Source organism: Anomaloglossus baeobatrachus, chromosome 9 (assembly GCF_048569485.1).
Source record: "Anomaloglossus baeobatrachus isolate aAnoBae1 chromosome 9, aAnoBae1.hap1, whole genome shotgun sequence".
NCBI lineage: Eukaryota > Metazoa > Chordata > Amphibia > Anura > Aromobatidae > Anomaloglossus > Anomaloglossus baeobatrachus.
The window spans coordinates 98,780,722-98,796,302 of NC_134361.1; the positions used below are offsets into that span (position 1 = coordinate 98,780,722).

Below are 15,581 nucleotides of genomic sequence, written 5' to 3' on the forward strand. Positions count from 1 at the left end.
GCTATTGCTTTAGCTGAAATTTGTCAATTCTCCAGTATGAGGTTGTGCACAGCATCGACGATCTCTGGAACAACAACCACTCTCGGTCATCCAGGACGTTCCTCATCATTGGTGCTGAAGTGGCCCGTTTTAAATTTGGCAACCCAGTTCTTAACTATGGAATATGAAGGGTATTGATCCCCCAATGCCTGCGACATATCACCATGAATATCCTTTGTGGACTTTCCTTGCAGAAACAAGAATTTTATCACTCCTCTGCTCTCAGTTGCTGTGAATATTGCATTAGACTCAGCCATTTTGTTTTCCCGTGTGTGTAGAACACTGTTGCCATAAACAACAAACACAAAATTTTGAAATCATATATTTGACACATAATCCTTTCATGTGATGTAACATTCGTTACCATAGAAACTAAAAAAAGATCACAAAGCCAAAGACTTATTAGCAGCCGCTGGTATCCTTGATTGTCTGGCTCATATATAGTGTGGAATCCCTTTCTGCCAGTAATTTTACTCACCAACTGCCTTGTAGAAGCCTTCCATTTATCCCATGAATGTTATGCTGCCATACCGTTTCATCATTTTTTAACCTGAGTGTCTTTTTACATCCACTGTCTATGTCTAAATAAAGTATTCATATTTTTGGCATACTATACTCCTGATTATCCTGGTGTTTTTGGCATATTTTTGAGTTTTCTGCCTTACTGCTGGTTCTTAAGTACCATGGGACCATCAATGTAAATTTATAATATGGGGAGTTGGCATTTGTCTCAGAATAGGTCTACGGTCTCACCATATATTTATATAGTCACCTCTGCGCCATTTTATGCCAAAATAGTACACTTTTGGAATTTTTTATACATATTTACTCCTTAATGTCATTGTACACTTTTAAAGTAAGTCTTCCCATCTTTTATGGCTAGGATATACCATCTCTTTATGTCAAATGGAGGCCTACCTCCACAACCTTTACCTTTCCTGACAGTGAAGGGGATGCAGACCTGGTTCTTCCCTTTTATTGTTTTCCCCTGCACAATGGTGGCCCAGCCAATCAGTTTGCATATACTTACAGTGCAGCCCCATTTACTTGCACTGCCCATAAACTGGGTGGCTGGCAGTGGAACTATACCGGGAGAGTCAGTAAAGAGGATGCAGTATAAACTATCACCTTTATGTTTTGCTCATATTAGAGTATAATAAATCGGTCCATTTTCATCCAGAAAAGTTGGACGAGTGAAATCCATTGGTGTTTCATGTCATGTGAGTGTGCGATATTTTTCTCACACCCATAGACTTACATTGGGGAGTTTCAGACGTTTTTTTACGCAACCATACACTGCATGCACGATTTTCCTATGAAAAAAAAAAAATTACAGTTCAGCACTGACTCCTTGAATAACAATGGTACGAGTGCAACCTGATTTTTTTTATCGTATTGCAATCGTTGTATTTGTATGCAGATGTCAGCTCTTTTACACTCGGGATACGTTCTAGTGGTCTCTGATGTCTGACCCTCACCATAAAATTATATACTGGAAATATATTATCCCTATGCAATGGATTTTTTTTTTCGTAAAGAAAACCACCTTTAAGTTGCTGAATAGTGTAGTAAGCAATGATTTCCTCTCTATTTTACACTAGCAATCAGTGGACAGATGGATTCCGGCATTAGTTACATTTTATTATCGTTTGGTTTTTTTTTAGCCTATCATCTAATGACTAGAGATGAGTGAACCTGAGGTTCGAGGTTCGGGTTCAAAAACAGACTTCCAAAAAACAAAGTTTGGGTTCGAAGTTCGAATGAGTTATGCGTGCAAACCACTCAAGTGAGCAGCGCTGTGCTTGGGTATGAGTGATGCTCAGCCCTGTGCGAGCAGCGTGCAATGTTTGATCAGCTCACACAGGGGGGTAAGGTCAGTGTGATCAGATGTAGTGTGCACACACACAAAAAAGGAGAAAAAAAAATTTGAGAAACCCCTCTTACCCTCCCCTGTAAGTGTTCTGCTTATTGCTGGCAGCATGTGGGCGGAGACACAAACTGCCAATTACTGACATCCATTGAGGTTCGGTTCAAGTCAGGGTCACAAACTGAACCTTATCTAAGGTTCGAGTGTGCCCTCTGAACCTCCAAAGGTTTGCTTATCCCTACTAATGACCTCCAGGAGAAAAGAAAATGTTAAAAATACATAAAATGTGCATCATGGTCTTTAAAAAGAACAGTATTTTAGTGGATATGGCGGATCTATCCGTCATGGATCGTGTGAGGTTAATTCCCGCCCCCTGCCGTGGGCAAGTCGCGACGATCCGTGCACATATCTGCTGTTTTGAACAACTGACATGTGTGCCTGCATGTTCCGAGTGGAATCACTTCCACCCGCAACTGTTAACTCCTTACATCTCGCTGCCAAAGTCTGGCAGCGAGATGTATATGCGCGCGGCCATTACTTTCACTTACCGCCGCCCCTACCGGAAGTCACGTGCGTGATCATGTGACTTTCGGTGGTTGCCATGATAGCACAGGGTCATGTGATGACGCCTGTAGCTAACATGAGTCACTTTCTCTCAGTGCCAGCATACTGCCAGCGTGGAGAGTAAATCAGCATATCTGCAGATCTCGTCTCTTTATCTGAAATATACAGATAGGGCAGAGCAATCGAATTGTTGATCGATATAGCCCCCTAGGGGGACTAGTAAAATACAAAAAAATAGTAAAAAAAAAAGTTTTAAAAAATAAAAAAAAACAAAAAAACCTAAAAGTTCAAATCACCCCCCTTTCGCGCCATTGAAAATTAAAGGGTTAAAAAAATAAAAAATATACACATATTTGGTATTTACGCTTTCAGAAACGCCCGATCTATCAAACTGTAAATTAAATTATTCTGATCAATAAACGGCATAGCAGCAAAAAAATTCTAAACGCCAAAATTCCATTTTTTGGTTGCCGCAAGTTTTACGCAAAATGCAATAACAGGCGATCAAAACATAGCATCTGCACAAAAATGGTACCATTAGAAACGTCAGCTCGAGACGCAAAAAATAAGCCATCAATGAGCCATAGATCCCAAAAAATGAGAATGCTACGGGTTTTGGAAAATAGCGCAAAAGGTGCGCCACTTTTATTGGACAAGCTTGTGAAATTGTTTTAAACCCTTAGATACAAGTAAACCTATACATGTTTGGTGTATACAAACTCGCACCGACCTCAGGCATCACAATGACACATCAGGTTTACCATATAGTGAACAAGGGGAATAAAATATCCCAAAAACTATTGTGCGATCACACTTTTTTTGCAGTTTTTCCATACTTGGAATTTTTTTGCTGTTTTCCAGTACACTATATGGTAAAACGTATGGTTTAATTTAAAAGTACAACTTGTCCAGCAAAAAACAAGTCCTCATATGGCAAGATTGACAGAAAAATAAAAAAGTTACGGCTCTCGGAAGAAGGGGAGAAAAAAAAAAACAACCCGAAAACGCCCTGGGGCTGAAGGGGTTAAAGGTCTAACTTCCTTAGGCCTTTTAAAGGGAATCTGTCATCTAGTTTTTACTCCCTCATCTCAGAGCAGCATGATGTAGGCAAAGAGACCCTGAATCCAACAATGTATCACCTAGATTACTGGCTTCATCCGTTTTGACACCATGAGAATTTTTAGATTTAGCCATGTAGCAGAGCTGAGAGCTGTCCTGCCCAAACCAGGCTCTGTATAAAGATTGTACATTAACAGTGAGGTGTCAATCACAGCAGTGGGCATGCTGGACTGCCCTACAGTGACTTTGTAGTCAAAGCAATGATAAGGGTCCTGCTACTTAAACATACATAGCAAACAAACAACAGATCAGACTGTGACAAGACAGGCATCTCTGAGTTCTCTGTGTTAACCCTTGCAGCATGCTGGCTTCAGCTAACATAGCAAAAACCTGCTGACATAATCCCTTGAAGCCTAAAGTCTTGTGGAATCAGTAGCAATAAATGATACTTTTATTTATCAATACATTTCTAACTGCATGTGGTCAGTTTGTGCTACACATTAGATACTTCCATTGACAAACATGTGCTGGGGTGAGCCCACGGTAGATGCACAATGTAACTTGGGTAGATTGTACATTTAAACTGCAATGTGCAAAAGAAAGGTATGTAATTAGGTTTTGGACTGGAATCTGACACCAGACGTTGGTCTGTCCGAGGCTATATTACAGGACGTATGAAGGCTGTCTGGAATTTTTATTGCATCATTGACCTAGTTAGACCCAGTTCGAGGTTGGCAGATCACGCCTAGCAGATTTTATATGTGTGGACAAGAAGTACTTTGAAGCTTGGTGAAACGATAGTAATGTCCCTCAGAAACACTGCAACCTGTCACCAATGCTAAACACCCACCTGGCCTATACCAGAAGCGATCATCGCCCTCAGAGCTTACCATCTACTTATCAAACATCAAAGTAACACAACATTAATCCAATTCAATTATTAATGACATGTATTTTAATTTGTATGATCACACAGGGATTTACAAGCATATCACTGGAAAGAGTCATGCACGGCGGTGCCAACGTCACCGGATTTCAGATCGTCAATAATGAAAACCCGCTAGTACAGCAGTTTCTACAAAGATGGGTGCGTCTGGATGAGAGGGAGTTTCCTGAAGCAAGAAATTCTCCGTTAAAGGTAGGGAATTCTATTTACACCCACGATGATGTAGGAATCAATCTTTTACCATTACAGACAGTTGTCTTAAACTTTCTAAAGTTACATGATACTGTGCGTAACACTTGTCATTATTAGAGACCCTTCATCAAGCACTTTTGATTGTTCAGCTGACAGTCACGGTGTTTTAAATTTCTTTATATCTATTACAATATACTGCATGTAGGAGATACTATTGCCAGTGTTAGGCGCTAGGGGTAGGAAAGGACCAGGGTAAGGCTTTGTTCACACAGGGCATTTTGCTGCTTTTTTTGCATATTTTTTTCATTGGTTTTCTGCAAATAAATACAAATAAAAAGCTGTTTTTACAGTATCACCAAAACCTATGAGATTCCAAAAATCTCCTGCACACACAGACAGACACTTGCTTTTGGAAAACTGCTACATGTGTAGCGCCCCTGAATACATCAGGGTGCTACAGGGAACTGCATCCTGTTCCCTCAAGATGTATGGACTACCCCCCATGGTTCCAAGTTCCCAGAAACTGGTGTCACCTCTATCAGCACCACAAATCCCAATCAACACCTCACATCATGACCTGTCAGACACACCAATGGGTTGGTCTAGCTGGAATAGGGACACCCACCTAGGGGTCAGCCAGACTGGTTGGAGGGAGGAAGAGAGAGTAGTGAGAGCCCTCAAAGAGTGAGGAGCTGGAGTGTTAGCTCCTGGGGAGCTAGACCGAGGTTGGGTCGCAGGTGGTGGTCAGGGACCAGAGGAGTCGGGGACCGGTGGCAGTGACATTGGAAAAGGGTGCGACGGACATGGTCTAGGAGAACTGTCGGCACCAGAAAACCAGGACCCTAGGTCAGGAGCCGATTCAACGTCCTGGCAATTAACCTGCAGAGGAAGGAGACCTTCAGGGACCTTCCCACAGAGCTCTGAGATTGAGGGCATCAGTACAACACGGGGACAGGGTTTTCCAGCCAAAAAGCAGCCCACTGAATTCCCAAGTACCAGCCCTCAAGAGCACAGCTACACTACTCATAGTGAGCGGGGCCCTAACAGCTTCAAGCCACGGGGCCACAAACAGACAACTAAATTGTGCATGGAGGCAGGCTCCGGATTACCAAGTGCCACCGGTGGGAGCAGATACCTGGACGGGATCCCCGCAGTGGCAGTGGTGCACAGAGACTTTGGTTTACTTTGGTTTACCTATGGTGTGTGTGTCTACTTTATAACCTCATCCAACACCACGACTACCACAGTGAGTACCCTGACCCCTGTACCCTGCACTCCCAAATAACCACCAAATTCTCCTGAGCCCGAAGCTTTCCCTACCTGTGGAGGGACTAACATGTGGCTGCTTAACTCCATCTGCAGCGGTACTCCTTACAGCAGCGGCGGTACTCCCATTACTGCAACCCACAGGTGGCATCACGAACTTCTCCCCTGTAAATACCCCCTTTTACGGATCAAAGTGTCCGCCAAGCTGGGTCCGGACGACCCCCTTGAGCCACGATCCCGGATCCGAGCAGCCCGACTAACACCGGGGCGGTACACATTTCTGCTGCGAAGAAGCAGCATGTCAATTCCTTTCAGCATTTTAGCTGCCTTTTTCACCATTGAAAGCAATGAGAGTGAAAAATCTCTGCTTCATTTTTTTGATACGTGTTTTGCTTTTCTTTTGGTAAATAAAACCAACTATTTAAACCTATGCTGTAGACAAATGACACACCAAAAATGCAGCAAAAATACAGCAAAAAACAGGTTTTTTTACTGCCAAGAGAGCAGGTTTTACCGCAGAAAAAAAGCACCAAAAAAGCACTGTATGAACATAGCTGAAGGATACTTTCACACTACGTTCCTCTCCCCATTCAGTTGTCCCATCGGGGCTTCTGTTTGAACCCCCCACAAAACAGAATTCGGATGTATGCGCTAAAGCGGGCCTCACACGGTACGATCTATCGTGCGATTGCACGAGCGATCGTACCCGCCCCCGTCGTTTGTGCATCACGGGCAATCTATCGTGTGATTGCACGGGCAACATCCCGCCCACCTCCTTCCTTCAGCATTGCCGGCGGGAGCCGCTGGATGCAGGTAAGCTGTGTTCATCGTTCCCGGGGTGTCACACGGAGTGATGCGTGCTACCCCAGGTACGATGAACAACCGGCGCAAAGTAGAATAAATGATTTTTTTAAAATGAGCGACCTGTACACGATTCGCGATTTGTAACTGATTTGCGATCGTTTACAGGCACTCATAGGTGTCACACGGGACGACGTCGCAAGCGATGCCGGATCTGCGTCACGAAAACCGTGACCCCAACGACATATCGCATGATAGATCGTCTCGTGTGATGCTCGCATAACAGGGCCACTAATTATAATGGTTCAAACTGAGTCACCGTGTGTTGTGTCATGCACCATTTTTGAGGTTATGCGCCTACTGTAGGTGGACACCCAGTCTACTATGTCTGGATGTCCACCAATAAGCCTATACCCCAGAAAATAGTGCACGACAGAGCAAATGGTGACTCCGTCTGCACCATTATAATTAGTGACCCTGTCAGCACATACGTCCAAATCCCGTTTTGAGGTGGGTTCAGATAGAAGGGCCGATGTGACCACTGAACAGGGAGAGGAACGCAGTGTGGAAGCACCATAAGGGTAGGAACGTACTAGGACACAGTGCATTTTTATCACTTTTTTATGCATTTTTTAAGCACAGTTTTGTCCCAAAAATGGAAGCAAATCCTGATGCCAGTATGGTCAATAAGAAAGAGAGCTGGTGCAGAAAATAGTCTGCAGCATATCAATACTTTCAGCATTTTTTCAGCGTTTTTCACCATTAAGGGTATACGCGCATGCTGTGTATTTGGTGCAGAAAGTTTCTGCACCCAACACTGCATCTTCTGGCAGAAAACCGCACCAAAAAAATGAGGAGCGTTTTGGTGCATTTTTTGCTATGCATTTTTCATAGTGAAGTCAATGGGTGGAAGGGCTGAAAAACACATGGGAAAAAAGCACTAAGAATTGACATGCTGAAGTATATTTTCTGCACCAAAATCTGCAAAGAAAAAAAAACCAACATGCGCACAGCACTTCAGAATTCTCATGGACTTTCCTGACATAAGGATATACATGTGTTTTTGTCACAAACCTGCACTAAAAGATGCATTAATAAACGCATGCAAAAAAATAAGAATCAAAAAATGCACATTTTTGCTGTGGGTTTTCCCTGCCAAGAAATGCAGAAATGGTGCTTACATTTCTGCAACCAAATAATCAACGTGCGCACACAGCCTTAGGCTATGTGCCCACAGGAGTTTGTGTGGCGCCCCTGAGGCTTCCGTCGCCACAGGTCATTGCACCCCATCCAGCGGTGTGATGCCCCATTCTGGGAGAGGAAGAGAGTGAACTCCGGTCCCCTGGTAAATCCACACTACACCCATTGCTAGGAACACACTGGGACCAGGGAAAGTGGCAGACAACCCTCCCATGCTGCATGCTGGGAGGGGTCGTAAGACCCATCCCTGCTCCTATAGGGTAGAACAGAGCAACTGGGGAGGTGGGAGGAGCCATCTGAGAGCAGACACAGAGAGGAAGGTCAAGTTTAAGGAGTCTACCTCAGGGAGTGAGAGGGTGAGGAGCCAGCATGTAGTTGGAGAAGGAGAAAGAGAGAAAGTGGGGAAGGAGGAGGAGGCCTGCTGGAGGCAGGCAAGGAGGAGAAGAAGTAACGGAAAGAAAGCTCCAAGTCAGTCAGGAGCTGAAAAGGAAGAAAGAGACGCTTCCTGGTGAAGATCCTGGGACTCTGAGGGTCCAGGTGACACCATGCAGAGAACAGAAAGGGTCCCAGGGCCACGGGCAGTCCTAGAGGTGCCACGGGTAGTTGTAGAGCTGCGGTGGCCTGTTCCACAATAACATCGGTGGCGGGATCAAGCTGCAACAGGGGATGGTCCCTAGAGACTGGAGGAGTGCAAAGATCATCTCCAAACAGTAAAAACCGAGGCCCAGGGAATGTTGTAAACTCCCCGGGCCAGAACCCATAGCAGACCTTTCAGAAAAGGGGTAATCAGCCGACAGGTGACCCCCTAGCCTGGAGGCTGTAGTGGAGGCCAAGCCAGGCTTATCCTATCAAAGGCAAGGCTAAGGAAGACAGCAGAAGATAGAGACACTAAAGAGAAGGGTACCAGCTTTTACTCTCAGAATCACCCAGAAACGGCGGAGGTCCCTGACAGTGGTGCCAGCAGTCCAAGGGCCCTGGGCCCCGACAAGAATTGTGAGTAAAGAACTTGAACTGCACCCTTGAAGTTGCCTCTGTTATTTTATCTGCATAGACACTCACAAGCACCAACAGTGTGCCCCGGGGCATTGCTCCACCTGTGAGGAGTAGTACCACCATTGCTGCCATATCATCCCCCGGAGGCCTCATACAGCAGCGGCGGCCTATTAGCCGCATACCACAGGTGGCGTCACGAACATAAACTTTAATTCAAGCCACATATTTTACTGACACCCACCAGGGCCACAGAGCCGGGCCCAGCCACCACTGACTACCACCGGACTAGTCCGGCCCGGCACCGGGTGTCCCACAGCCCTGGGGTGGGCGAGTCATTTGTACCTGCAGATATATCCGCAGGTACGGCCGCAGGTTTCCCGTAGCTGATCGCCGGAATCTGAAGCTATTTTTAGCTGCGGTAGTACAACGAAATAGCTGCGGTAAACCTGCGGACATTCATGCGGCTTACCTGCAGAAGTCCCGCCCTGTATCTCCATAGTGGAGCACCGGGATTTCCGCAGGTATTTCCGCAGAAATAATTGACATGCAATTACCTCCAGCTGCGGGATATCTGCAGCATATTCCGCAGCCGCACATTCCACAGCATGAACACAGCACTCCCCACGTCCCATAGGATAACATGGGGAGTGTCTGTACATGCTGAAACCTGCAGATTTATCTGGAAAATCCAGAAAATCTGCGGATTTTCCGCAGTTAAATCCGCAGGTTTAAACTCCCATGGGCACATAGCCTTATAGTGGAGCTAAACTAGGTGATGCCATTTTCATTATTCTGCAGTTTATGGAAGGTGTAACAAAATGTATAAATTGTTGCCCAATGAGCCCTAAACACATAAACATGGATTCATTACAATGTTGCTAATTGGATATTGGCAGCATCTGGAGCCGTCCTGCCTTGTGCATGGAATAAGCGATCTGACATGAATTCATCCAATTACCTGTATATGATGTATACGCTCCTGTCTATCTGTCACTAATGTCTGCTTAAGTTTAATCAAATTATATTTAATAGTTCCTGATACCTTTTTCAGGGACTACATTTTTCATTTAAGGACAAAGGGTGACCTAAGAAGTCACATAACTTACATAAAGTATTTTAAGAAGTATTTGATCAAGCTGTAAAACATTACTCTACCCCATCATTAATCCTTTATACACTGTCACCTCAATGACCAGGATGATATTTTGATGCTTCCATTAATGTATTAGACTTGATGGCATCTCTCAGGTCTGTCTGGCACAGAAAGCTTTCTGCGACGGCCAATATCACATTGTATTTTAGCTCGGCTGAGGACATTTGTGAATTCAAATAAATTCTCTCCCATTTTTAATCTTTTCATGGAAAAATTGGAGGCTTAAGTGAGAAAAAAAAGCTCCAATCGCTATATAGATATATTTAGAAATTAATTGATGTGCAAATAGGGATACAAAAATAGCATGGGGTTAAACAATGGACTTTAAAAGGAACCTGTCTTGTTGAGAATGGTGTTGTCAAGGGGTGTGGGAAGGACACAGGGGAGGCTAAGCTGACCCTTGGACTGTGGACCCTGTGCTCACCCTGACCCTGGAGGTACCCTTTAAGGTAGGGAGGTCCAGGTTCCCGCCCTGACCCTGTCTCCTGTCCAACCATGTCCTAATATCTCTCCCCATACCCCCAACCCTGGGATGGGCAGGACACAAAGTAACAACCTCCCCCAGGACAATGAGGGTTAATCTGAAACACACTCACACCACAAACAACCACACAGGAGGGACAAAACAACACCAGGAAATAAACCAAAAGGGGTAGGAGTAAGTCAGACAAGGGAACTCTCAAACATCACAGACAACAAGTCGCTGTTCACAAATAGAGGAATAGATGCCGAGATGTCACAACTGCAAGCAGAAACTATCTTTGGTGGTGGTATAGAAAACTCCCCAGACTTAAATAGGAGACCAGCTGGAAATAGTGATTAGCAAACCTGATTCATTGAGAAGCCAGCCACTGCACCAGGAGGCATTAACTCCTAAAGTGCCAGAAGCATAGATGAATAAAACAACCGATGCCCGACAGAACAGAAACCAGGTTGCTTGTTTGAAGTGTGTACAGAGTCCAATCAGATAGTAGCAAACTGCAAGTGCAAATCCGGGTGATGCATGGTAGGTTGTGTAGTAGTGATCCTGATCCATTGACAAGGATCTGCACCGTGCATGACAGGTGTCTGGTCTGCAGCAGGATGTTATAGAGCAGGAGGAGCTGATCAGGTCCATATACTGTACATATTTGTGGGAAACGTTCTGTGAAATCCCTGGTGTTTGTATTATAGAAGTCCAGTGGGCGGTCCTATTTAGAGATTGACAGTCCTCCCTGCATGACTGTGCATGCAGACATAGCTGTCAATCACTGGTAAAACCTGCCAGTGGACTCCTAGGCTACAAACACCAGGGATTTCAATGAAAAAAGCAAAAGTTATGCTGAAACTTTTCCAACAATCCTTTAGATCATTCTGCTCAGTTTCTCCTTCTCTATACCATGCTTACCGGGCTACATGTAGAAAATGACAGGTTCCCTTTAACTTTGAAGAACTCAAACAAGTGGTAAATGAAAGCACTTCAGATCTCATTTTCTGCTATTCAGCTCAGTTATGATGTAATCATTCAAAACGTGGCACTCAGAGTCTCAGGGAGACAGAAAATGTTTCATAAAGGTCTTGCATTCCAAAAATAGACGTTTCGGTCCACCTTGGACCTTTATCGGTACAGATTGCAGAGAGAAAACTGTAGCAGAGAAGAGCAGCTGTACGGCATCCACCACTGACCGAGAGACACACGCATTAGTGGTGGATATTGTATAGCTGCACTTCTCTGCCACAGCTTTCACTCTGCAATCTGTACTGATGAAGGTCCGAGGCGAAGAGAAACGTCTACTTTTTGGATTGTAAGCACTTTATTAAACATTTTCTGTTCCACTGAGACTCAGTGCAAAGCTTTGATTTAGTTAACTATGACATAGGATCCTAGGATCCAACTTGAGCATGGCCCGTGTTACATCTATCAAGATGTAGTTATTAATATGGATGATGTTTTAGATATACACCATGAGCCTTATTTAATAAAAAGAAATATTGTTGTCATTGACCAAAACAACCAATGACAATGTAGCTTTATTTTTCAAATCTGTTTGCAAAATTAAAGCTGGGCTTTGATTGGCTGTTATAAGCAACATGGCTGTTTATATTTTTGAGAGATATAGCCCTGTACGCCTACAATCAAAACACAAAATAAGAAGTCTTTATAGCAGGTGGTCAATAAAAACAAAATATCACATTTGTAAACTTTTGCATAAATTTGGGATTTCTCCTGACATATTTTCACATGTGTTTGTTGTTACTCTTTATGACTATGTGATTTATTTTCTTACATTTTTTTTAGTACACTTCAGCTTTGACCCATGATGCCGTCTTAGTAATAGCGGAGGCTTTTCGATACCTAAGAAGACAGCGAGTGGATGTTTCAAGGCGGGGGAGTGCTGGAGACTGCCTAGCAAATCCTGCGGTTCCTTGGAGCCAAGGAATAGACATTGAGAGAGCTTTAAAGATGGTAAACAATACATGTTGTAGTGACTTGTTGAAGTGATGTTTGGGTACATTGTTCGATACTGAATAGTTGAACATGCCACATGCCATAAGTGTTGTAACCACTAATCGGTGGCTAAACAAGAAAAGAAGATAGTAGAATGCTGAAAATTTGAGTAAACACTTGATGTCCCCTTCATCTTGACTTCATAAGAAAAAACATTTTAAATTAAAGGCCGCTTTACACGTTGCGATATCGTGACCGATATCACTAGCATGGGTACCCGCCCCCATCGGTTGTGCGACACGGGCAAATCGCTGCCCGTGGCGCACAACATCGCCCAGACCCGTCACACTACTTACCTGCCCTGCGACGTCGCTGTGACCGGCGAACCGCCTCCTTTCTAAGGGGGTGGTTTGTTCAGCATCACAGCGACGTTACAGCTGCGTCACTGATCCGCCGCCCAATAGAAGCGGAGGGGCGGAGATGAGCAGGACGTAACATCCCGCCCACCTCCTTCCTTCCGCATTGCGGGCGGGAGGCAGGTAAGGAGAGGTTCCTCGTTCCCGCGGTGTCACACATACCGATGTGTGCTGCTGCCGGAGCGACGAACTACATCGTTACTGCAGCAGCAACGATATTCGAGAATCGACCCCATGTCACCGATGAGCGATTTTGCACGTTTTTGTAACGATGCAAAATCGCTCAAAGGTGTCACACGCAACGGTATTGCTAAAGCGACCGGATGTGCGTCACAAATTCCGTGACCCCAACGAGTTCACTTGAGCGATGTCGCAGCGTGTAAAGTGACCTTTACACACATTTATTTCTCAATTTCTGCTATAAACAGTCATTGCTGCTTGATTAAGGACCTATTACCAGGATCCATCCTCACTATCCTCTTAAATTAAGTATATAAAACAAGCACAATAGGGTCTTACCCAATATGAAAGGGAAAAAGGTGAGAAAGCCGGCCGCTCACCTTGTGTGGTTGTGTGACCCACAACCAGTGGAAAGAACGTTATCAACTGCCACAAGGTCCACAAGTCCTAAGGTGGAATTGTTGCGGGCGGGGAGGACGCCACTGCTCTGCGCTCGCTAACGCTCGAGTCCGGCGCTGCTGCGATGGCTGCTCGGTGGCTCGAGCGGTGGGCCGGAACCGGGGGCTCGAGCGGCGCTCCTCGCCTGTGAGTGAAAGGGGTGGTTGGTTTGGGGGATTGTAGTCTGTGACGCCACCCACGGGTTGTGGTGAGGTTGGGCACCACCGCTGCTGGTGACGAGGATCCCGGGAGCGATGGTAGGGAGCAGCCGGGATGTTGTTTTCCCCCCCTCCGTGGGTAGGGGTTGGTGGTCCCGGGGCCCGGTGAGGTGACGGGGAGGCAGGGCCGGCAAGGTGCAGGGTCGCCTGGACTGCGCAGCGCGGTGCCAGATGGCACGGTTGTACTCACTCAGCCACAAATGTACACAAAGTCTCTGGTAAACCAAACGGCTGGATGGACGGGTCCCGCAGCCGGCTGCTGTGGTTTCTCCCGGACGGTTGATAGTGGCTGCCTTTCCCTGCACCTTTGTGTATGTTCGGTCCCGATGGCTTCCCAACGGTAACCCGCTCCCTAGCGTGTATATGTGCCGGAGGAGCCCTTTTGCCCGCAGGCTCTGGTCCTTGGAACTCTAGCTGTGGCGGTAGCTGTGTTTCCTTCTACTGGTCGAACGGTTGCCTTCTATCAGGTCTTGAATGTTAGGAAACCCCTGGGGTTCCGGTCACTAACGGATTTGACCTCTTTACGGCGACTCCAAGCCTGGTCGGGGTCCGCAGGCCCTGCCGGTGTGTGATGGCTTCACTTCGCTCCCCGGTTCGGTACCGGCGGGCCACCGCCCGACCCCGGTCCTACGGTTCCGCGTTGATCTGCCTCTCCTGCAGACGGCCACCACCGTCTGCCAACCTTGCTCTTGGTGCCCGGGCCCCACACCCGGACACTGTCAGTTTACGCCTCCACTACTCACTTCACTCCTCTCACTTGCACTTCCCTAACTGAACTCTCTTCCATTTCCCGCCTCCAGAACTGTGAACTCCTCAGTGGGTGGGGCCAACCGCCTGGCTCCACCCCCCTAGTGGTGTGGACATCAGCCCCTGGAGGGAGGCAACAAGGATTTTGTGTCTGGCTGATGTGCCTGTCTCGGGGTGGGAGTGTGTGTTGTAGTACCTGTGACGACCTGGCTAGTCCAGGGCGCCACATTCCCCCTTAGTTAAATGCAGACCGTCCGCGGGCTGCCCGTCCATCACCGGTTTTATTTTTTCTTTTCAACTGTAAAAAACATATAAAAATAACACAGTATGGTTTTCAAATCTTCCCTTTCGGGAGGCATGTCACTTAAACATTGCAAAACACATATATATATACATTTTTAATAATAACGGACGGATGGCTTCCGCTCTCCCACCCAAGCAACCTAGCCCTGATGCTGCCCCTAAGAAGTGGGCAGTACCCCTTGACCCCAGTCCAGATCCAGGCTGCCCGAGCGGGAACGGGTACGGTACCTTTCACCCGGCTGTCACTTCAGGGGACCCCACGTCCAGGGGGAACCACTGACCCCCGTAGGATCGCCACCGGTTGCGGTAGTGGCGGGCCTGGGCCATCACTTTCCTCCAGGCCCATCTTCCAAATCTGCCTCTCCGGAGGTGGCAACGGAAAACATGCCCCCAACTTATTTACAATCCCACCAGTTCGTGGGTGCCCTGCAAGTTCTCAGGCATGTCCATGAAGAGTTCCTCATGCCAACGGTAACTAAGGGTCCCTGCGGGGACAACTTGCCGGCAACGGCCGGGTCAATCACGGTGTCAATCAGGTTATTTACTCGGTTTGATTCATTCATTTACTTAACAGGTAACGGTACTGGTGGTCCCAACGGGGACAACGGTGCAACAGAGGGACCGCTGCCTTACTTCAAGTCCACACCACAAGACGGTGGAGGGGGCTGGGCCGGTTCTTGGGCCTCCTGGCCTCCTGTTGAGTTCACTTACTGCCGATATATCAAGGCCCGGATCTCACGCTGCACCGCTCTCTGTCAGCCTAGGTTGGGG

The 15,581-nt window shown here is 46.4% G+C and overlaps 1 protein-coding gene across 2 annotated transcripts in view; it reads left to right on the forward strand.

Annotated features, from left to right (window-relative positions):
- Positions 1-15,581, forward strand: part of GRIA3 (glutamate ionotropic receptor AMPA type subunit 3) — a 493,575-nt gene that overhangs the window by 362,959 nt on the left and 115,035 nt on the right. For both annotated transcript variants that reach the window (XM_075323906.1, XM_075323907.1), the window contains exons 6-7: positions 4,506-4,667; positions 12,359-12,526. In XM_075323906.1, coding sequence (XP_075180021.1) covers positions 4,506-4,667; positions 12,359-12,526 — 330 coding nt within the window. The remainder of the gene's footprint in view (positions 1-4,505; positions 4,668-12,358; positions 12,527-15,581) is intronic.